Raw genomic sequence first — 20,636 nt, 5'->3', positions numbered from 1 at the left:
TAGGAGATTGCGCGGCGGGTTTTTCGTACTGCGTATGGCGTGCTGCGCTCACAATCTGAACAACCGGATCTCGCTGCGCGAGATCCGCCCGCAATCACGGAAATGACCGAGGTGCAGGATCTCATTTGAGCCGTGCCATTGATTCTCTTGCATAGGAACTCCTTTTAAAAGCTCGGTTGTGCAGCGGGAAGTTTTCGATTAAAGCCACATTTCACTTGCGCCATGACGCCGTCCGATGGCGTACAGCTGGACCACCTACAAACCGAGGAGCGCAGTGCCCAGGCACACTCAATCGATTCTCTTGATACTTTTGGCCTCTGCATAGCCTTCAATCATGAAGAGTCACGAGTCTCCGCCTCAGTCGCGTCCTGTGTACCGACAATCGTATCATTCGTTGATATTTTAGTCCCTCGATTGCACGCGGGGGGGAGGCTGATCTACGTGGGAGCTGGCAACAGCGGTCGAGTAGCGTTGATGGACTGTGCCGAGCTACCCGTTACTTTTTCCACTAGGGAGGGGCAAGTTATCGCTCTCGTCGCTGGGGGAGAGGGAACGGCTACCAAAGCACAAGAAGGAGCTGAGGATGCCGAACAAGATGGAGCTGCTCAACTCGAAGCTTTGAATATCACTACCAAGGATACCGTGCTGGGGATTTCAGCCTCGGGTCGGACACCGTTTGTCCTTGGAGCACTCAAAGTCGCCGTCCGAACTGGAGCACTGACAGCAAGCATTACAAACACGTCGCCATCCTTGATGGGTGGCCTGAGCATCAATTATTCAATCGTCGCCTTGTTGGGCCCGGAATTCGTCTCAGGAAGTACTCGCTTAAAGGCCGGGAGTGCGGCTAAACAAATTCTGAACATGATCAGTACTTGTTCAATGATAAAGCTTGGGAAGACATACAGAGGCCTTATGATTGACCTTCGAGTTGGGAACCAGAAGCTTGAAGATCGAGCTCGGAGAATTCTGCGCCAAGTCTGCGACGATATTTTGGGAATCTACTCGAAAAAAGGACTCACTCTGCCATCCGAACTGTTGAAAACATTTCAACAGATGCAGAACGATCATGCAGCGAATGATCTCATTCGCAGATGCGATGGAAAGTTGAAATTGGCCTGTGCCGTGGCCCTTACAAACCTTTCACCTCATGAAGCGAATTCACGACTTCAAAAAATCAACGGTGATTTTGGTGCCTTTGTTGCAGATCACCTGGATTTGAGTCATATCAATCTCGACACTGCCTCACTTATAGGAGAAGACAGGAGCCCCGAGTATTTTTTGTCCATCGATGGTGGAGGCACCAAATGCGCAGTGTCAATTGCCTCGAGGTTTGGGATCGTCTCTCGTGGCTATGGTGGAGCCTGCAACTTCAATATTGCGTCTATAGAAGAGCTTGTAAGCCAGATCAAAAAAGCCACGATGGAAGCTATTAGGCATTTACCGCATAACGAATATTTGCGTCCTGGCATGACCCCTCGATTCAGCAAAGTTTGGGCTGGAATTGCAGGCTTACACCATGCGGATAAATTGGAAGTACTCACCAGCCATCTTGAGAAATTGTTTGGCGTCTCTGCGGAGAAGGGCTCACTTCGGTTGACAAGTGACAGCGCCCTCCTAAGCGCATGCATTGAAGGGTATACTTCCACTCGAACGTGTATCAGTCTTATATCAGGAACTGGGTCTGTGGCAACAGCTTTCCAAAAAGACACCAATGGCCATGTTGTCGAAGTTCGTCGGACAGGCGGGTGGGGTCATCTTATTGGAGATGATGGAAGTTCATTTCATATTGGCAAACTGGCTTTACAGGCTCTATTGAGAAGCATTGAGATTAGTGAGTCTGTTGATGAAATCCACTTGAGCGAAATGGAGAGGGAAATCCTTGCATACTTTGGGTGCACCAAAAATGAAGTGTTGTCTCGCCTCCTTTATTCTGGAAAGAACCCAAAGCGCGACATCGGCGATCTCGCGAAGATCGTGACCAGGCTTGCTTTTCGCGACAAAAATCCCGATACTCAAGCTCTTGAAATTCTTCATTCTGCCGCCAGCTCGCTAGCTCAGCTCATTCAGCCCTTGATAAAAACCTGCCCTCCAATCAGCAGCCTGTTGATACTTTCCGGAGCACTGATGGGCCTCTCTGAATTTCGGGAATTGATCTATGAGGAATTTTCTTCGGCTCATATTGTTGACTTTAAGGAAATTATTGTCATACAGAGTGTCTCCGATGCTGTTGTGGAACTTTTGGCTGCCCGGGCAATCTAGTTCTATCACAGCCCGTGCTAAGGAGATGAATGGCAGTATTTGAACAATAAACAAGTTTCTACGACATCTCATACCCCCCTACCCCCCTTTTTTTTTACCCTGGAAAGGCAACCTTTGAGGTTACCTCAATCTTGATGTCTTAAAGAATATTGAAGATAGGCATCTATCTGTAAGAATACTGTGCTGGGAAGGAGCGCTGGACCTCCTTGGTCTTCTCCCTGGGCTACTTAAATTCATCATCAAACTCAGCGCAGATGAAACTCAGTGCAAGTCTATACTCCACTGAATAATTGAGATCCTGCAACGGCTGCGCCACCGCTGTAAATGCCGTACAAAGTCTTCAAATAAGTGCGAGTGACATTCAACCAAGGCTCCGTTCCAGCAATATCTTGGCAATTATCGTTGCACACCGCATGATTCTTGCCGCCCCAGATAACGAAGCCATTCACATCGGCGTTATCCGCCAAAATCTCTAACTCATCCTCCCAGAGATCGGAGGGGATGAAAGAGTAGTTGCCATGATACTGAGGCCATGTGTATGGCCAAACCGGCAAAGAGTCATTGATCGTGTTGATTGTTTTGAGGACAGTTGTCAACGAAGTGTGCCATGTGGTCAGGCTGCTACTATAGGTGTATGCTGATGGGAAAAATGCGTGGCTACTGTAGTTTGCGATCAGGCTCCGGTAGTGATCATACAGCCCAGAAACTGTATTGCCAGATAGCCCATACCAGCCGATGACCTGACCTGAAGGGATCACATCTGCTGCCCAGGTTTGTAGGGTGGACATTATCTCCAGGTAAAGATCTGCTTTTGAATCGTCGTTGAAATAGAGGTCTTCGCAATCTATCACCAGTGGATAGCTCGGATAGACGTTCCATTCAAGGACAATCTCCTTCCATGCATCGGCTGAGGGTAGAACACCTCCCTCGGTAAGAGGATTGCACACGTATGCTGGAATCCAGTTGATGTTGGTTGTCCCATAGCCAATTGAGGTGTTCAAGTAGGCTGTATTGTCGAAAACATGGAAAGATGAAGCGTAAGCTGAACAAGCAGAAGCAAATCCCACAGTGTGTCTCAAAAGATTCTTCATCTTGTATAACAGATTTTGAGAAAGAGAGCCTCAATATGAACCGTATAATTAATGAATGAAAGGTATTCTCTGGCCATAGTGAGTGCCTCACTCACTGCTAGGTTTTATACTAGCATTGGTGGTTTCAGATTTCGATTCTTCGTGGTGCTCGGGCGACATCCGATCAATACCCGGATCTCGTTGCAACAAACTAGGGGGTGCTTATACTGTCACCTCATTTATCGTCATTCTCACGAAAATCACTCCATAATTACGGCAGTAAGATCTGAATTTGGCAATTATCGGTGGGTAAATATGACTGAAGATGCGAGGCAAAATTGTTGATTTCAGAGCTGCAGAGAAATCGGGACAAAAAACTCGGATTCGACCTAAATAAAAAACTTGAGGATAATTTAAGAAACAACAATAAAAATGAGTCGAAAGAGGCTCAGTAAAATAACCAAGGAAGGATTATAATACGCTGTGTTACAAAGCGCATAAGATAAGTACCTTTCGGTGTTCCGATCGTGGTCATCAGGGTCCATCTGACTCGGCATAAGCACTCAAAAATAAGTTGATTCAAAATATAAGAAATGTTCAAATCTCACCGGATGGTACCCAAGACCTAGTAATTATACATTTCGTTTTTTTTTCACATAATTTGAGGAGACAGGGAGGATACTCCCAGAATTTTAGGGGCTAATATATGTAAGTGGATGGTATTGGGGCTATGTGACAATTATGAATATGTGGGTTGCTAAATTTCTCCGAATAGTAGTTTATCCACCCCTTCCTACATCCCACTCTAAGCTACCAGAGTTCCATCCAGTAAAATCGTCCAAGAAGGTGGGATATCCTGCAGAATCAAACATCAAAATCTCCGACCCCCATTCAAACGGGCTGGGAAAGACAACATCATCAAAGCTGCCAACATTTGTACCAGTTGTCGTGGCTTGTGGCTCAATTTCTCCCTTCTCAAAAGAACTTGATGTGTCATGATCTTGTGTTTGTTTCCGGGCCAAAGGATAGGTTCCCAAAGGGTTCAAAATGTACTCAAGGGAGGACTGCGAGCGTGTCACGGTTTGATCACTGATTATGACGTCCTTCAAAGGACGGCCGATTTGTGACGGAGCCTCTACGGTAAAAAATTTGTTGAACCGTTTAAAAGCTTCCTTTGTAGACTGACAGTATGCATCCACCTTGAGGTATTTCTGCAAGTACTGCATAATGGTAAGATTATCTCTCAGCATCGTGCCATAGTCGTTATAATCAAATTGGGGAATTAAAGGCTCTGCTTCACCCCATGAGAGAAGAGTGGTGAGCAAAACGCTACTGCAAATTTGAACATGGTTCGCATAAAATGTATCAACAAGGCTGGGCTTATTAAACAGCCAAAGGTCCTTCAAAAGGGTCGCAATGTAGACTGCCTTGTCCAGACACATTAAATGACACCTCTGGAGAAAGGTCCGTGGCGAATTGTCACGAATCCATTTGGTTGAAGTGTCCGGAAATACAAGCTGCGACACACAGATTCGATACAAATCATTTGATGTCTGTGATAGCAGAATGTGAAGACCGAAGAAGAGGTTGAGTCTCCCCGACGCCTTGTAAAGGTATTTGTTTGCGAGAGTCATCTTGAATGTATCGGGAATGGAACTTTTGAGGTTCTGAAGCTCTGCTTCCAGAAGGGAGAACTGCGAAGAACTCTCGGGTTCCCATGGTATTTCGTCTTCTAAAGCTTTGACGTATTTCAAAATCTTTGCACGAAGCCTGATTGCGCGAATATAGAAAGCACGCATGTCGATATTGCTTTCGAACCCAGTATGAATAGCGGGAAGTAATTCGCGTGGGGGAAGCAGTTCCGTAACACAGGGTGTGCCTCTCACAAACAGATCTTCGGAGCATGGCAGTTGGACTTGGATATCCTCCGGAGATATTAGTCGAAGTTGATCGACACCACACTCAATCAGAGCATCAAGGAGATAACAAGCCCACATAAGCCTTCGTCTGCTTTCCCTAACCGGTGTAGACACTTCCACCTTCCGAGATTGAGAATTCGGTTCATATTCCACATTCAGTTGAAGGAGCTGCAAGTGCCTGGCAACCTGTCCAGAGACAATCAATGCTTTCGAATACTCTCCTACTCGCAAGTAATGTTCATGAAGCAAAACTTCTGTTGCCAAGCATTCAAACCTGGGACTTCCTAGGTTTCGAAAGGAATACTGAGATGCTGTATCTGCCCATCCTTTTCCTGCATCGTAATACCTCACGTCGCAATCGATCGTGTCATTTGTCTCATGACAAATATCACTATACATGAATGGCGCGGCCAAGGCACATATTATATGAAGGATTCCGGAATCCTCGGCATATATTTTGTCACGGCTCTTCAACTTCTCCATAAAGGTTGGAATGTGTAAGAATCCTAGACATCGCACTGTATTGATACGCTCAAAATATATCTCAACAAGCTTATTCAATTCTTCATCTGGAGGCAACTCGGTTGACGTGAGCCATGCGGGGGTGGCAGGGGTCCTGGTTTCGTGACCAGATGGATATCTAGAAAGACCCTCCACATCATGAGAGCACCTAAAGGCTTTTCGATTGCAGCGGGAACAGCTAGGACCCCCAGAACACTTTGCCTTGGCTCGTTTGCATTGGACACAGGAGCGCCAAATGCGTTTCCTTTGAAGCCCCGCCTGCGTCCTAGAGTCGGCTGGGTGTGTCATTTGCGACGCACAAGAGGATACAGAATCAGACTCGTAAACACATTCTGCGCCAAATCGATAGCATCTCTGGCATCTACCTGGTGTACGATCACATTTCACCTGTTGAAATCGGTTAGGATCCACCAAATTCTATCGCAAAAGACACGAACTTTTCGCTTTCGGCACGTCTGACAGCTTGTAACTGCGACTTGTCCAACAGTTTGGTCACATGGAATGGATGCCATAACGGCGACAGCTAATGTTTTATACTCGTTCGCGAGGAATCAAATTCACAGAAGCGAATCCTCACACAAATCCTATCACTTGACTCTGCCATATATGACGCAAGAATAACTCATGATTGTGTTATCTGCGTATCATAAGCGGCGTGGTCGAGATCCGGAGCACCGTCGGATCTCGGTCGTGCCCCGCATAGCTCTAACCTGATGTGGCTAATCCATAACAGTTGCGTCTACACTTCACTTCTAATCCAGTTCTCATGTGATCTCGCTTAAGTTCATCTCTAGATCAATAGAGACAGTCTTGGATAGCGTAAATTTTACCATAATCCGATTCGCCTACCCACTCCACTCTTGTACTCCATGTACTAGACGTTGTGCTCCTCATTGACCTATGAAATTGCTCACCGAGAAGTCTTGTAACCGAGAAATCTGGGGGTAGGCCAGGGACCAATATTTGGACTGGGCTCCGTGGGTTCAGGCAGCTGTAGGAAAAACAAGCACACAGAGACAGTCGAATTTCTCCTTGAAACAGGAAAAGTCGACATCAATGCTGTGGATGCAGTTGGATAAGCGGCGCTTACCTGGACTGCCGGACATCCATAACGAAGAAGCAGAAGTGAGTCCATTAAGTCAATGTTACTCAGTCATGAAGAAGATCCAACGCTTGAGAAACCGTGGGATGAAGTCCAGAGGCCGCGTCACTTGCTTGTCAGGGACGTGTCAGGCTGTCACTTTGCAGATGCCAATTTGTGGCCAACTTCATTCAAGATTGATTGGGAATCTCTTACTTCTGGGAAGCGAATGTGTAGTAAGTGAGAGACCGCGATATACACATGATATGCAGCGCATGTTGGAGGGTTGGTCCTATAACAGGCCCTCACCGCATCGCGATGAGTTGCCGTTGAATGGTCCTTCAAGTGACTAAAGATACAGATTCTGTGATCTACAATTCACATATAGATGAGCACTTTGAACAGAGTCTTTTCATATCACAGGAAGATAATTCAGATAGGTTGATATGGAGACCTACTCAAACCGAGGTGATTTCTTGCGGGTACGAGCAAAAAGAAAATTTATGTCCACATTGAACCAGAGCAATCTGATTCTGAAATCTACTCTGCGTAGGTTATGGAATGAACGTAAACATGCAGAATATGGTGGAATTATGGGAGGGCCCTTTAAAGAGCTAGGTTTATGAAAGAAAGATTTGATTTGATATGCAGATTTCCCATGCACTAGGAAGATAAACACGAGTATGTATAAAACACCATCCAACGCCGTACACCGCCTGATGGTCTTAGCGAGAAGGATGATACGCTGCTCATAAGCCCATGATATTGACATGCCTTCCCAGTCTTGGCTTCTAGAATCTGGACGAGGAGGTGTGGTCAGTAATCTGCATGTCAAATTTGGGGGTATGGATGTGTGTAAGTATCATACCGAATCTCGTAGCTTCCTGCGCGAGTCATGTACCGGACCCACTTGACAGAACTGTAATTGTTCTTCTCGAACACCTTGAGGTAACGCACAAGCAGACCAGACGAGGTAAACATGAGAATGCTAAATGAAAGATTGATTGGGGGTCGACTCCATGCTTTCTGATGCGTCATCGAGGTAAGAGTGGCCTCAGCATTGAGCACATATTCGCTTTGGCCCGAGAAACGAGGGATCTTCCAAACGATATTGTTATGCTCAGGCTCATACTTAGCACGACCCTGGCTCGTCCGCTCAGTGGTCTTCGCAGTGTTGAGAGGCGTGGGAATGCGAACAATGACATTAGAAGCAAACAGCTTAGAGCCGTAGTTTGCCTTGATGGCAATGCTGTACTCGACCTTCGTTGTACCAATCTCCCGCACAATCGGGTGAACCTTAAAGGGCAGATTGACATTCTCCGTAGCGCGGTACCGCATCAGCTCAAACTCGCCGTCCGGCGGCACGAACGAGATGATACGGTCGGCATCGAACCGTCCCAGCTTCACGCACTGGTGGAACTGGCAGTCCTCAAGCGTGACAGAGCCGGCAGCAGCTCGCGTGGTCTTGTTTGCACCCGAAGTACCACCTTTTCGGTTATTGGCACTTGAAGCGTCAGGGCTGTCCAGAAGAAGCCGGTCATTCAATCCGAATTTGCACTCGGGAGTTCCTGTCAGGTATGCGCGCATCACAATTTGACCGTTCACGTCGGCGCGCAGCACGGTACCGGTGGCTGACATCAGGAGGTTGACATCCTCGATCACGTCCACGAACGCCTCATTCTTGCGGTATTTGATATCGGAGCGGCGCCACGAGAGAGCACCGGTTGCTTGTTGCGTAATTCGGCTCGAGTCTGTTGGGTTGTTCGTGATGGCTGACTTGACCCCCTCGGTAGTGATGTACATTTTCAAGGTATCGGGATCGGTGTTCTGGGGGTACCCAAAGTCGAGGATCTCTGTGAAAATTCGTTCAAAATTAGCTATTGGTCTCTGGTACGAGACTAAAAGTGATAGAGCGCACCATCGAGCAACTCGTAAATCAGCACAAAGTTGTTCTTCACAGCCTCCTCGTCGAACTTGCCGAAGTAGCTTTTGCCCAACACGATGAGCCGGTAGAGGAACTCGAAGACCAGCGCGGCATTGGCATTGCTCTTGGTCACGGCGACCAGGTAGATATTCTCATGCTTAACATGGCTGAAGGTGGTCGAGCCCAGAGTGAGGATCGGGGAGCGGACCTGCGGGTTGGAGATGACCTGGATGCGGAAGATATCGGCGAGACGTGGGCGACAATCGCTGCGGAAAGCGCGGAAGATGAGGTTCTCACCCTTCTGATTAAAGATTAAGATCCCCGACAACATGGTGGGCTGTGGCAAGAACTCATCACGGTGAGGAGGAGCTCAGAGACAGGAACGGGGGGGATGTGGGGGGTGGATCGACACCGCCTGAATTTGAGTATTTGAGTGGGTAAGAACCCTTCTCTATTTCCGTGCAGTTGCACCGCGTTGCAGATACATGCATTGAATGCATTGAGTACTGAATCATTCTAAATCTTATTACGCTGACTGCAATCCGTTGATCTCATCTCTTTTCGATGTTCTGCCAGAAATCTAAAAATATACGAAACAAGCCAAATAGGGGAATTAATATGGACCAGAGGTCTTGATATTTGCTTTCCCGGGTTCTTCTTCAATTAACAATATGCGAACCCGGTGTAAAAGTTAGATATGGACAGGTGGGGATATTAGCAGCCCACGGGTAAGCCGAAAATAACAAGAAAACCCAGTAGCAAGATGCAAAGAATCGAGGATTTTAAGTCAAGGTAAGATGTAGAGTCGAAAGCAAGCAACTGGGGAGGGATATCATGCAAAGCCCGATCGGAAAGAAACCAGATTAAAAAAAAATATACAGGTAGTTGAAGGAAAGGGGCGAAGGAAGAAACCCATTAGTTGCCCATGCCGGTGCTGGGCCTGGTATTTGGTAAGGAGGGACCGCCCTCACTGGGCACAATGCCGACCTTGGGGTCAGGGATCTGGATGTCGATGGACATATACGCCGTCCGTCGTAGACTCCATATGTGAACGCCATCCTTGGAACCCACTTCACGGTTCCATTTTTCCAACCAGTCTTCGACGTGTTGTAATTGCCGCTTTATGCTAGGCGCGTTCAAGTCATCCCAGACCCAGCCGGTTAGGAGACCGATTGCCCCATCGAACCAGTTCCTTAGGCTATACGGGTCGAATGCCTTGACCACGCCGTCGTTGACCGCAGCAATGACCTTGCGGAACTCCTGCTCTGATAGTAACGGGTCCAATATCTCGGGGTAAAGGTTGGAGAAAGTTGGAGCCAGATCGCCCTTGATCATCCAGTCGCGCCGAACGCGAATAACGCGCGTTGTGAGGTATTCTTGGGAGCCAATGGGGACATGAGGGTTGAAATGAGGATAGCAAGGATGGGCGGGGCCCCAGGCCAACTCTTCGGCGATCTCAGGAGGGGCCTGGCCTGTATTGGAGGGGATGGAGGCGATTTGGGATTGTGATCGAAGGGAAGTTTGGGACTGCATATGGCGGGGCCGGCCATCATCGCGACGAGTTCCATCTTGCGTCAAATGAACAGCCTCTGGTGGACGCAGGTTCTCGACATCCCGCGCCGCACTGCCAGCGAACGCCGCAGCCATCTCGGTAGGTGATATATGTTGACTGCGTCTGTGACGTGGGGGTAACCCGATACTTGTGCATTCACTGTCGGTTTCCCCCTGACTGCGTTCAACGACGAGACTGGTTGGGGATGTGGGGGACGAAGTCAAGCGACTGCGCCGTTGTTCGGGGACGCTGAGGAGAGGAGACTGGGGCGCGAACGCAAGATTCTCGTCCGAGACGTTCGCAGGCGGGATAGCGATTGGGGTGATTCGAGGTACGTGGTTGACAGGGTTGGCGAGGCGGACAGCGGGAGGTCGGAGGATAGCAGGGAGCGACGACGGGCCCGAGAGGGGGACGCACTGTCGCCGCCTTGCTCGAAAAGCCGGAGTCACCTCCACGGGGTTGGTTTGACTGGAATGTGTTCCACGTGAGAGATAGCGATGGGAATGTGGTTCAGCCTCCGTTAGAGGACGAGCACTTGCGAAGGACGCCGTTGTGAGGAAAACGGAAAGGGAAGGAGGGAAGAAGGGAAAGTGTTCAGAGCTACGCCCGATTGGCGATGGTGGAAAGTCTCCAGTGGGCAACCAATTGAGCCAAATGAGGGAACAGAGACGGGAAAGGATGTAAATGAACGAATCGAGTGCAATGGACACGATGATGCTGGATCCTCCGACTCAAAAATGAGGCGAAATGTCTGAGCCGCGCACCCAGAGTTAACAGCTAATAGCTAATAGCTAATAATTAACTATAGAACTCCGGGCCTCAGCTTGGCGGTCGATACAATTCATGATTTCGACCCTCGGAAGGATGCCTTCACTTCTTATGTAGTTTATGCAAACGATGCTTTGGCCTCGAACTCGACCCGACGAGTCGTTTGCCCCGGTTTCACTGTGATTCATCTACAAATGGGCAGGATCCCTCCCTTGTTTCATCCGCCCTTCCCACAACACGGCAAATTTACAATAGTCTATAATCTTAGGAAGGGATGGTCAATGAACTCCACGCATATGTCAAATATAGTCCTAGTTATCTGCAATTGATCCAATGCAAGGTAATCATGCGTTGCATGATGCGGAGATGGAATAACAACAACGCTAACTCGGCTGGAATAGACACGACATGTAAAAGTCCCATTTGTATTCAACAACTTGCCAGCTACTCAATATACGTATCGGAACTGTGAGCGCGCCTTGTCGGTTTAAATCCCGGAAATCCGAGAAAAATATACCGTGTGTTTCATCAGTGGAGTCTTCTGTCTTCTTGAGGTTCTGTCGGTATAGGTATACACTGCACGTGTTAAGCTAATGGATTCATCAATATGCGGCAAGGAACGACTCCCAATAAGACAATTTCAACCACATTCGTCAACGCGTCGCTAGCGTAGAAGGCGCGGGACGCAGTGGGATACGGTGCTTCTGAGGAGATGGAGAATTGCGGGGCCACGATCTGGCCCCCACTGTAGGATATGAACATCATCACCTAGACTGCATTAACCATCAAACAAAATTAAGAGGTCAAGTACTATCAAGAGTCAGACGTACTCCGCGGGTGGCCTTCTAAAGACGCAACCAATTTCGACGATATCAAGCTCATGCAAATGACGTATGGTAGTGTTGACATAGTGTTGATGAATATTACTAATGCATTGTGATCGTGTCCAAATTGAGAAGCAACGTACGGCATAGTGAACCGAAGCCTTATATTCCTGAACTTAGTCCTGCGTCCATGGGGGCCTTGCCTTTGTATCGCCTGTTCCATCAATTCCTTCCCTTTGACAACATGCGCCCCCCAATGATCGAGTTCCATCAAATAATCAACAATCCAATCTTGGTATATCTCATCGGCAATCTCAATTCCAGAAATGAGGATCGTAAGAGGCCAGATGACCGAGCATGGCGTCTCGAGACACATAGAGAGCCCAACCTCTGAAGTTTTGTTAGAACAATGAGACACAGGATAGGCCGAGGCGGAGCATGCATCACACGGGGTTGATTGAGAACTACGTTTCATCCTTCGGTGGCGACAGATCATGCATCCTGATGCGGAGCGAGAGCTTCGTCTCCGCATCTCCCTCGTTCGATGCCTCATCCGTAGGGAATACGGAAGCCGTCTTACCGATCGTTTTATTCCGGTTAGGTGGTATCTAACGCTTTGACTCCTCTAACGGCTTTGATAGCCGATGAAAATGGGTGTGTGCTTTGATTTTTAAGTAAAATCTCACTTGAATACCCATCAAACCAAAATATGAAATATTCTCAAGAAATTTGCAGGAATCAACTAAGAAACTTCAGTCTTCGGTGTTAAATACACCTTTAAGGGACCCTTCTGCCACATCAAGAAGTTCTTCTGCACAATCCAGTCCCGACTCTCATCTGCGATCTTCATATCGAAGTTGAAAATTATTAAAGCGAGAATGAGACGCATTTCGCTATATGCGAGACTAGGACATGGTTAGCATCTATATGTTTAGACCTGGAATGGCTGCGTACTTTCTTCCGAGACAATTTCTTGGGCCGAGGTGGAATGGCTGAAAGGCATCTCGACGATCGGCCGCAAATTGAGAACTCCCCATCCAGCGTTCAGGGTGGTATGTGTTAGGCTCGCTAAAATACTCATGGCGACGGTAAAGTGCCCATTGATGGATTGAGAGAAAGGTCTGTAGTCCACAAGTGAGCGGTCAATTGTAATCTTTAGGCAACTCATGAAGGCACCTACATTTTCTGGGATATATTCACCTAGGACAGTAGATCCACCTGTCGGGCAGACCCGAGGAAGACCATTGGCGATAGGGGGATACATGCGCATGCCCTCGTCAAGGCAGGCCAACATGTATGAGAGTTTGTTGACGCTAACCAAATTTATGTCATCCTGGCTTTTAAATGTCGAACGAACTTCACAATTCAAATTATCATAGGCTTCGGAATTTGTGAGGAGCAAGTAAGTCACTCCACTCAACAAAGATGCCGTTGTTTCAGAACCCCCAATGATCAGGATTTCAGCATTTGCAACAAGTTTCTCCACATCAAGCCCCTGAAACCATTAGGAAAGGCAAGTCTCATTATGATTTTGTTGACTTACCAGCTCATCCTTCTTTTTCAGCAGACCTTCAATAAGGTCAGGACGATCTTCAGTTATAGCCATCCGGCGCAGCATTTTAGCTTTGGTCAGATCTTTATGCTTCTGTTGGGCATCTTTCAGAGACTGAGGGACGAGGGACAACAAGAGCTTTTTAATTAATGGGAAGAAGGACAGTGCCTGCAGAATTGTACCCAGACGTCCTGAATCAAAAATACTTTGGATCCAGCCGTCATAGTTCGAACCTTCCAGACAGCCAAACGGTTCACCGAATGCCAGATCCCCGATGATATCGAAAGTGGTAAAATTGTACCAGTCGGAAAGAACAAGGGGTTCACGAAGCTCGGCGACCTCCTTCAGCTTTTCCAGCAAAATATCAACATACTTTCTGATCATGGGCTCTTGGTCTCGCATTCCTTTCTCAGAGAAGCCATGCGCCATCTGTCGACGCAACTGTTTGTGCTCTTCGTGGTCTTCATTGACAATGTGCAAAGATTGTTCAATAGGGCGGTAGAACCAGGCAGCCTTACCCATCTCGGGCACTCCATTCTTGTGGCCCATGATTTCCTTCCAGGCATCAGGGTGTGAGAAGGCAAGTTCATCCGGTGCGATACGAACAATATCACCGTACTTTTTATGTAATTCCAATATATCAAATGGCAGGGTGCCGGTTGTTGCGCGGTAGCAATATGGAAGACGAGAGATGGCATGGGAGATGGGGCCGGGAAAACGGCTCAATGGGTGGAAGTAAACATTGTAAATGACCTTTGTCAGAAAGTAAAGAGTTATCTGCAACTGTTAGAAGGATTCTAACACCCATTTCAGGAGACACAAAATACCGAGGAAATAGCTATTCCTAGGACAGACCTCACGTCCAGCAATAGAGTGATAGATCGAAGCATTGTCGGTCGCTGTGTTGAACGAGCTTCGGTCTTCGCCCAAACAGGGACGATATATGTACTTTATCATGATCAAATTCATGAATCTTCTTTGGCTCATTTCCAAGGTCACATAGCCCCCGCATTCATGTAAATTCTAATCCCAAAAAGGGGGAGGGATCTACAGGATTGTACTAGAATCCCGAAGCCGAATACGAAGACTAACCCGAACACGAACCCGAGCCGCTATCCCGAGCAAATACATACCAAGCGAAAGCTTACCTTACTGGGCGCCAGACAGTGGTCAAAAGTTGAAGGATTAACTTGTTCTTGAGATTACAGCCAATTTCGAAATTTTCATGGTAAAAGTCGAGACCTAGTTCAGCTGAAACCGATACTAGAGTCTCCTAAGGCGTGGCTTAAGTCCGTCGATCTTTCATCTTAGCAGAGTTTGTCTCCAAAGATAGCAGTCTTGCATGTAGGTCCCAGTGATCAGTCGAGGCTCCCAAATTTCCCTTTTTTTCTACAATATGACTGCCTAAGATTATGCTCTTATAAGCCAAACCCTCTGGCAAGGTGATCTTTGGTAGCCCTGCACATCCATTTTCTTCAGTCGATTCTTATCCTCACTACGTCCTCGAAGTTATCTCGCCATGGCTTCTACACAATGCGAGCTATACTTGTATACCCCAAGCCTCCCTCTTGCGGTGGTCGCGCTCGTTCTTTTCTCTGGATTGGCGACTATCCACTGCTATCGAATGATCCAGACCAAAACCTGGATTAGCATGTTCTTCGTTCTTGGAGCATTCAGTGAGGGAACTCCGACTTTCCTAACCAGAAATTATCTAACATTTATCAGTGCAACTAGCAGGCTTTACCGCGCGCGTATTTTCAACACAGGATTCCTGTAATCGTACCGCCTATGGTATCCAGTCAGTCCTCTTGCTCCTCGGGCCAAGCTCGATCATGATCTCCGTCAATTTAGTGCAGACCGTGTTTTATCAGGCACTTGACGCTGAAAATTTTTGCTGGGTTTCAATTACATGGCAACGTATCGTCTACCCCACCCTGAATGCGATTTTGATCATCCTTCAAGCCATTGGTGGTATAATGGTTGTGGGATCTAGCTCTCGTGTCACAATCGCCTCAGCGACCAAGTTGACCATTGCCATCTACGTTGCTCAAACCTTTTTCTGGGCTTTTACTCTTGCAGAGAATATTTATATGTCTATTCGGTTGTGTCGTGACCCGACCGAGGCCAGTCAGACTCTACTTCCTCGCTGGAGATCCTGGAATCAACTTTTCGGTCTCTCCATTTCGATTATTGGTCTTGGACGCAACGTGATGCGTCTGACAATGGCTGGTGGAATCGCATTTCTTGTTGAGAATGAATGGCCGGCCTATGCTTTTGACGGCTACCAGATGGTGGTGGTCCTGGGCGCCTGGGTGATCTGGTATTTGCCAGGGCAATGTCGGGGAATCACAAGCAAGCCGAATTGGATGCATCTCATGACTTTGGAGAGGAGGGAAACACCCCAGTATTGTGAAGAATGTTAAGGGCTTGTACATGAAGTAAAATAGAGATTAGTCGAAGATAGGAATACAATTAGTGCGCTTTCCGTCTCCACTTCGGTAGCTGGGAGTGAAACGGATTCACAACTCAATTTGTGCCTTAGTCTTCTTCCTTTTCGTCATAAGGCCCGAGCCCCGCATGCATTGAGAGCCAATCATAGATATCCGAACCCGAGTATGATTTACTGTATGTTATTAGCCGGATCCACTCAATGTACACGCGGGATTATTTGGGGGCTAGTTTTGTAGGTACGTATTCACAAATCCGGAGCTTGGCCAGCTAGTCGAGGATCCAAACACGAAGGCCCTGTACGAGAACCCGATCCCAATCCTTCCATCGATCCATCCATTCCCAGAGGCTATATCCTCAATAGTAGGAGTATGCAGGGTGCTACTATCTTCTTTGCAGTATTGGCGTACGTCTGTAACCATCAATGCCGCACATATTTTGTTCATAACTTACCAAAGCTTGAGCAAAAATGCTCATCATTTCGCTTTCTTTAGTGGGCCCTAATCTGGGCCACCTTTTCTTCGGACATCTAAGGGTTCGCTGCTAAGAATTGGCAAACACCTCGTGCATTTAGTAACGCTCATTGAAATTACTCTAGAGTAAATGCATAAATCTAAAGCCCCCGTAACCAACTAGCGTAAATGGCGCCCAGTAAAATGGGCTAGTCCAGTCCAACTGGCTAAGGATCATCTTCAGTGTGAACAAAAGGAACTCCGCATCAGGAACAAATTCCGTCGGACTAGGATTTCCCTTAGTCGCAACGCCCCAGTTCTCCAGCATGCCATCAAGAAGTGTCTCAGCAGTATCACTATCCAATTTCAGAAGATCCAACTGTGCCAGTCTCATGACATCCGCCACAGCCAAATGAGGGTTTCTCTTCAAATGCCGATAGAACAACGTCATGATTACCATGGAGCCAAAATCGCTGACCTTCCAGAGTGAACCAATATAGGCCTGACAGCCAGTGCTTAACACGACATGAGAGAACCCAAGAACGTCACTACCTGTTGTCGCCTTCCCGAAACCGCTGAGACAGGCGGCAAACACGAGAAGATTCACTCGGCTCCGAATTGCGGACATATCTGCGACACGGAACTCTTGTCCATCGCCAATTGAAATGGATGAGAGAAGGGGGTTACGATGGTCGATATCTCCATGGGTTCCAATGTGCATAATCGGAGAACCTCCTTCGACATACTGGCGAAAGTCTTTCCTGGACAGGTGCGATGCTTCAATCGGCCAGGTAGCAAACAGTCGAGCAATATTGACAGCTTCAATCCCCGCCATATGTAGATTAACCTCTTTGGCACCTCTAGTCCCAGTAGATGGCTCTTGTGTCGGTGACTTTGCCAGAACTGAGACTGTTGGTGCTTCAGATGCAGGCTTTCGTTGAGACAGATAATGCAATACGGTGAGGCTCGGGATTTGAGACACAGCCGCGTGCATGATGAGAGGCTTGTCATCAAAGAAAAGAATCGAGAATGGGAAAGCAGTCAGGGGATCCGATACGGAAAAAATGACGTGCGACTTGGATCTGATAATATCTGCAAACGGGGCCAATAACACTGAAGAAATGTCCCTTGACAAATCTTGCAGTTCTTCTTTACGTTTTGCTTCTTCGTCGTTGATATAACCTGTCATTTCTCTCATGATCTGCATCGCCTTCATCACTGTCCTGCGCATGTCGACACTTCGGAAATTGCTTGTCGAAGAATGTAAAATCCCATCTTTTGTGACGGCAAAAGAAACACATCCACGAGATCCAAACGTCGCTTCAATCACAACAGCATTCTCATCAATGCTCTCATACAACAGCCTGGGTTCGACTGAAGAATTGACTCTTTCAATGAAAGCGGTGGCGGAGGTCAGATTTCCATCCTCCTCCAACACTTCTATTTCTCCTTGCAGCTGGGAAACTTCGTTCTCTTGTTCAGGAGTCAAGGACTTCAAAGAGAGCAGTGATCGCAGAAGCCGTCTCTTGTGAACTGCCTCTGAAAGTGGTCCTGACTTCTTTGATTGTTTCTGCAGAGATTCGAGGACCGCGCGTGCTCTGCTCATTTCGACAAATAACAGGGCATGTTCAACCCAAGAAATATTCTCAAAATGCCCGTGCTCGGCTTTTGTGGTCCATTCATAGTGTGTGCGACAAAGAAAATTGGATAGGCAAATCCGCGCAAGGTCGAGATAGACTTCTCCAACCCAGGAAGATTTGGCGGTTCCTATCTTGGCATCCAAGTCCTGGGTCTGAACTCGCACAGTCTCGATAATCTTACGGGCTTCAAGTAACTTGTTGAAACAGATCTTTGGCTTTACATCCTTCATAATTGCACCGTAGCTTCCTATCCTGCAGGCAAGATCGATAGCACTTGAATTTTCCTCAAAGAACGCGGGCGAAATTTGAATGATGAGGTCAAGAATTCGGCGAGCACGCTCCAAGTCTCCACCGTACGTTAAGAAGGTAAGGGCGTTTTCTGCGATTTCTGGAAATATTGAGAGGTTGTTGCCAGCTTTGAATTCATCGAGATTCTCGTGGAAGAGAATGTTGTCATCGATTGAATCCAAGATCTCGCGCGCCTTAGCCAGATCGCCGATTCGCTCACAGGCCAGGATACGGTAGAGCTCTCTTGAATATGACCCCTCTAAAGACTGTGAGCTTTTGACAAACGAGCGAAGGACTTCTTCCGCTTTGACGACATCACCGTCTTCCAGAAGTTTTTGACACTTCATGTTGGCGGAGCCGTACACAACTCTCGCTGCATCATCCGCCATTGCTTTATGCCAAAGACTTCTCAGCTTCTCCTGCGTAAAAGTCAAGTATTTATTCTTTATACTTTCTTTATTCTGCATTCTTTCGCGCCAGCTTTGGAAACTTTCGTCATTTTCGATCCAATATGCGAGTTTCGTTTGCCACGTTTCAAAGGCCTGTAGCTCTTCCATGCGGAGCCAAATGCTGCCGATAGTTCTACCAAGACTCCAAAAGAGGTTGAACTTGCTGATGAGCAGTATTTCCCGGTCTTTTTCATGAGGTGAAGACCTGATTCGTGTATCGTAATAGCTGGATATCTGATCCACCATGGAAATGGCTTCCTCGGTGAACATTCGGCATGCCGCATTATTGAACATGTCATGCTGCACCCATGCCCGACAAACAACGGATTGGATGAGTGGAATCTCATCCCCGACTGGCTTTAAAATTTCGTAGGCATATTCCCATGCTAGTAATGCCGCGTCCATACTTGAGAACGTGTCCCATTCTTGGCGCGCAAATCGCGAGAGTAGAAGCCCGATAAAGTGAGTCAAAATCTCGTTCTTTGACTGAACTCCCCACTCTCCTAGCTCCCTCGCAATTGTCTTTGCATTTCGAGGATTTTTCATGCTAATCTGCAGCATCAATTGGTGAGCTTTGACAATCTGCACATTGGCTTCATCCTTTCCGAATAGCCTCAATGCCTCTCGCAGTTTTGTCTCCACGTTGCCCAGAACATCAAAATCAAAGAATTGGCTTTTTGAGGCTCGCTGATGACGTGCTTCGTTGTGCAGGCAGCATGCCTGGCGAAGCAATACTGCTGCTTGTCCTCGTTTACAACCAGCAGTTCTGAACAAATTGAGAGCATCTTCATAACAAACCTGAGCTGCTAAAGAGTAGTCAAAATTGAGCCCAAATTCGATCGGATCCCAAATTTTATCCTCTCCTATACATGACGAAACGTTGGTTATGATAAGATTCAATGAAAGAGGACTGGTAAATGCAGGGCTGACATAGTTGTCGCCCTCAATCATCTTGCAATTTCCCATACCTGCATGGTCATTGAGCCTACTGCATCGCTTGAAATGATCCTCCAAGGCTGCAGTTGATGAGTTCTGGCATGATAAATGTAATTTCAAAATGAGAAGATTGAGATAGGTTGCCATTCCCGTAACCATATTTGCATCTGCGATGTCACGGAACTTTTGCAAACTCCGCCCATATTGCTTTATCATGAGTACTGGGTCGGCCTTGGGCGTACCATAAGAGGACCGGCAGGAGAGAGGGTGGAAGTGGGAAGAAAGATCCCTGGAATATTTCGGGAAACATTGCACGGCGCTTAGAACCTGACAAAAGCCCTGGTCCCGCGGTAGACCGAGGTGAAGATATTTCTGCACATCTCGCATAAACCTCGAACTAATCTCGATGGCGCCAATGACGTCGCTTAGCATCACTATTTCCAGCGGGTTTCCATTTTCATGATAGAAATGTGTTGCAGGAGGGTAGCGGCGGGTATAGTCGGCGAGCACTTTGTAGTTGGTATACCGCAAGCCCCATTCCTGAGGCAGATGATCAAGTAGACCATGAAGAGCTTCCAAACTTTTATACGCATCTGAAAATCTGCCGATCAAGATCGAGTAGATGGACGTGCAACGCAGGTATTCAGCCTGAACATTGGGCACCACGGGGTCTGCATCGGGCCGATTTTGCTGCAAATAATCCCATGCTGCATCTAGATTACCTCGGTATTCCTCGGCGAAGAGCGATCGGCCACAGAGACTGATGAAGTGATCGAAATCCATCCGTAATCTGGTTTCAAGAAAAAAAACTCTGGTGCAGAATCCCGAACATCCGACCTCAGCCTGACAGCATATAAGCAAAGCGATCCCAGGGGTTTCAGCCCGTTGTGGCTGGAAACGGCGCTATCGTAACCCAAATGGGTCTCGCCAAAAATTGCCCAATTTGAGCTAA

The 20,636-nt window shown here is 47.4% G+C and overlaps 8 protein-coding genes across 8 annotated transcripts; 2 read left to right on the top strand and 6 right to left on the bottom strand.

Moving 5' to 3' along the window:
- Positions 1 to 222: 222 nt before the first annotated feature.
- Positions 223 to 2,259, top strand: N7443_003983 (putative glucokinase regulator family protein; the record flags this gene model as incomplete). Its single annotated transcript, XM_056884039.1, has 1 exon — positions 223 to 2,259. The coding sequence occupies one exon, from the start codon at positions 223 to 225 to the stop codon at positions 2,257 to 2,259; it is 2,037 nt and encodes a 678-aa protein (XP_056742317.1).
- Positions 2,260 to 2,531: 272 nt separating this feature from the next.
- N7443_003982 (uncharacterized protein) lies at positions 2,532 to 3,350 on the bottom strand (the record flags this gene model as incomplete). The annotated part of the gene is made up of 1 exon (XM_056884038.1): positions 2,532 to 3,350. One exon carries the CDS (start codon positions 3,348 to 3,350, stop codon positions 2,532 to 2,534), a length of 819 nt encoding a protein of 272 aa, XP_056742316.1.
- Positions 3,351 to 4,108: 758 nt separating this feature from the next.
- N7443_003981 (fungal specific transcription factor domain-containing protein) lies at positions 4,109 to 5,326 on the bottom strand (the record flags this gene model as incomplete). The annotated part of the gene is made up of 1 exon (XM_056884037.1): positions 4,109 to 5,326. One exon carries the CDS (start codon positions 5,324 to 5,326, stop codon positions 4,109 to 4,111), a length of 1,218 nt encoding a protein of 405 aa, XP_056742315.1.
- Positions 5,327 to 7,682: 2,356 nt separating this feature from the next.
- On the bottom strand, positions 7,683 to 9,106 carry N7443_003980 (AP-2 complex subunit mu; the record flags this gene model as incomplete). The annotated part of the gene is made up of 2 exons (XM_056884036.1): positions 7,683 to 8,704; positions 8,770 to 9,106. The coding sequence occupies 2 exons, from the start codon at positions 9,104 to 9,106 to the stop codon at positions 7,683 to 7,685; spliced, it is 1,359 nt and encodes a 452-aa protein (XP_056742314.1).
- A 584-nt stretch (positions 9,107 to 9,690) lies between these two features.
- On the bottom strand, positions 9,691 to 12,067 carry N7443_003979 (ERF4 family protein; the record flags this gene model as incomplete). The annotated part of the gene is made up of 2 exons (XM_056884035.1): positions 9,691 to 10,955; positions 11,926 to 12,067. The coding sequence occupies 2 exons, from the start codon at positions 12,065 to 12,067 to the stop codon at positions 9,691 to 9,693; spliced, it is 1,407 nt and encodes a 468-aa protein (XP_056742313.1).
- Positions 12,068 to 12,850: 783 nt separating this feature from the next.
- N7443_003978 (cytochrome P450) lies at positions 12,851 to 14,361 on the bottom strand (the record flags this gene model as incomplete). Its single annotated transcript, XM_056884034.1, has 3 exons — positions 12,851 to 13,399; positions 13,463 to 14,248; positions 14,332 to 14,361. The coding sequence occupies 3 exons, from the start codon at positions 14,359 to 14,361 to the stop codon at positions 12,851 to 12,853; spliced, it is 1,365 nt and encodes a 454-aa protein (XP_056742312.1).
- A 734-nt stretch (positions 14,362 to 15,095) lies between these two features.
- Positions 15,096 to 15,894, top strand: N7443_003977 (uncharacterized protein; the record flags this gene model as incomplete). The annotated part of the gene is made up of 2 exons (XM_056884033.1): positions 15,096 to 15,147; positions 15,197 to 15,894. 2 exons carry the CDS (start codon positions 15,096 to 15,098, stop codon positions 15,892 to 15,894), a joined length of 750 nt encoding a protein of 249 aa, XP_056742311.1.
- Positions 15,895 to 16,513: 619 nt separating this feature from the next.
- Positions 16,514 to 20,467, bottom strand: N7443_003976 (CHAT domain-containing protein; the record flags this gene model as incomplete). The annotated part of the gene is made up of 1 exon (XM_056884032.1): positions 16,514 to 20,467. One exon carries the CDS (start codon positions 20,465 to 20,467, stop codon positions 16,514 to 16,516), a length of 3,954 nt encoding a protein of 1,317 aa, XP_056742310.1.
- Between the last annotated feature and the right edge of the window lie 169 nt (positions 20,468 to 20,636).

This window comes from Penicillium atrosanguineum (assembly GCF_028827265.1).
Source record: "Penicillium atrosanguineum strain IBT 20685 chromosome Unknown utg000003l_segment0_segment0, whole genome shotgun sequence".
In the NCBI taxonomy this organism is placed as follows: Eukaryota; Fungi; Ascomycota; class Eurotiomycetes; order Eurotiales; family Aspergillaceae; genus Penicillium; species Penicillium atrosanguineum.
This window is presented reverse-complemented; position numbering and strand designations above follow the sequence as displayed.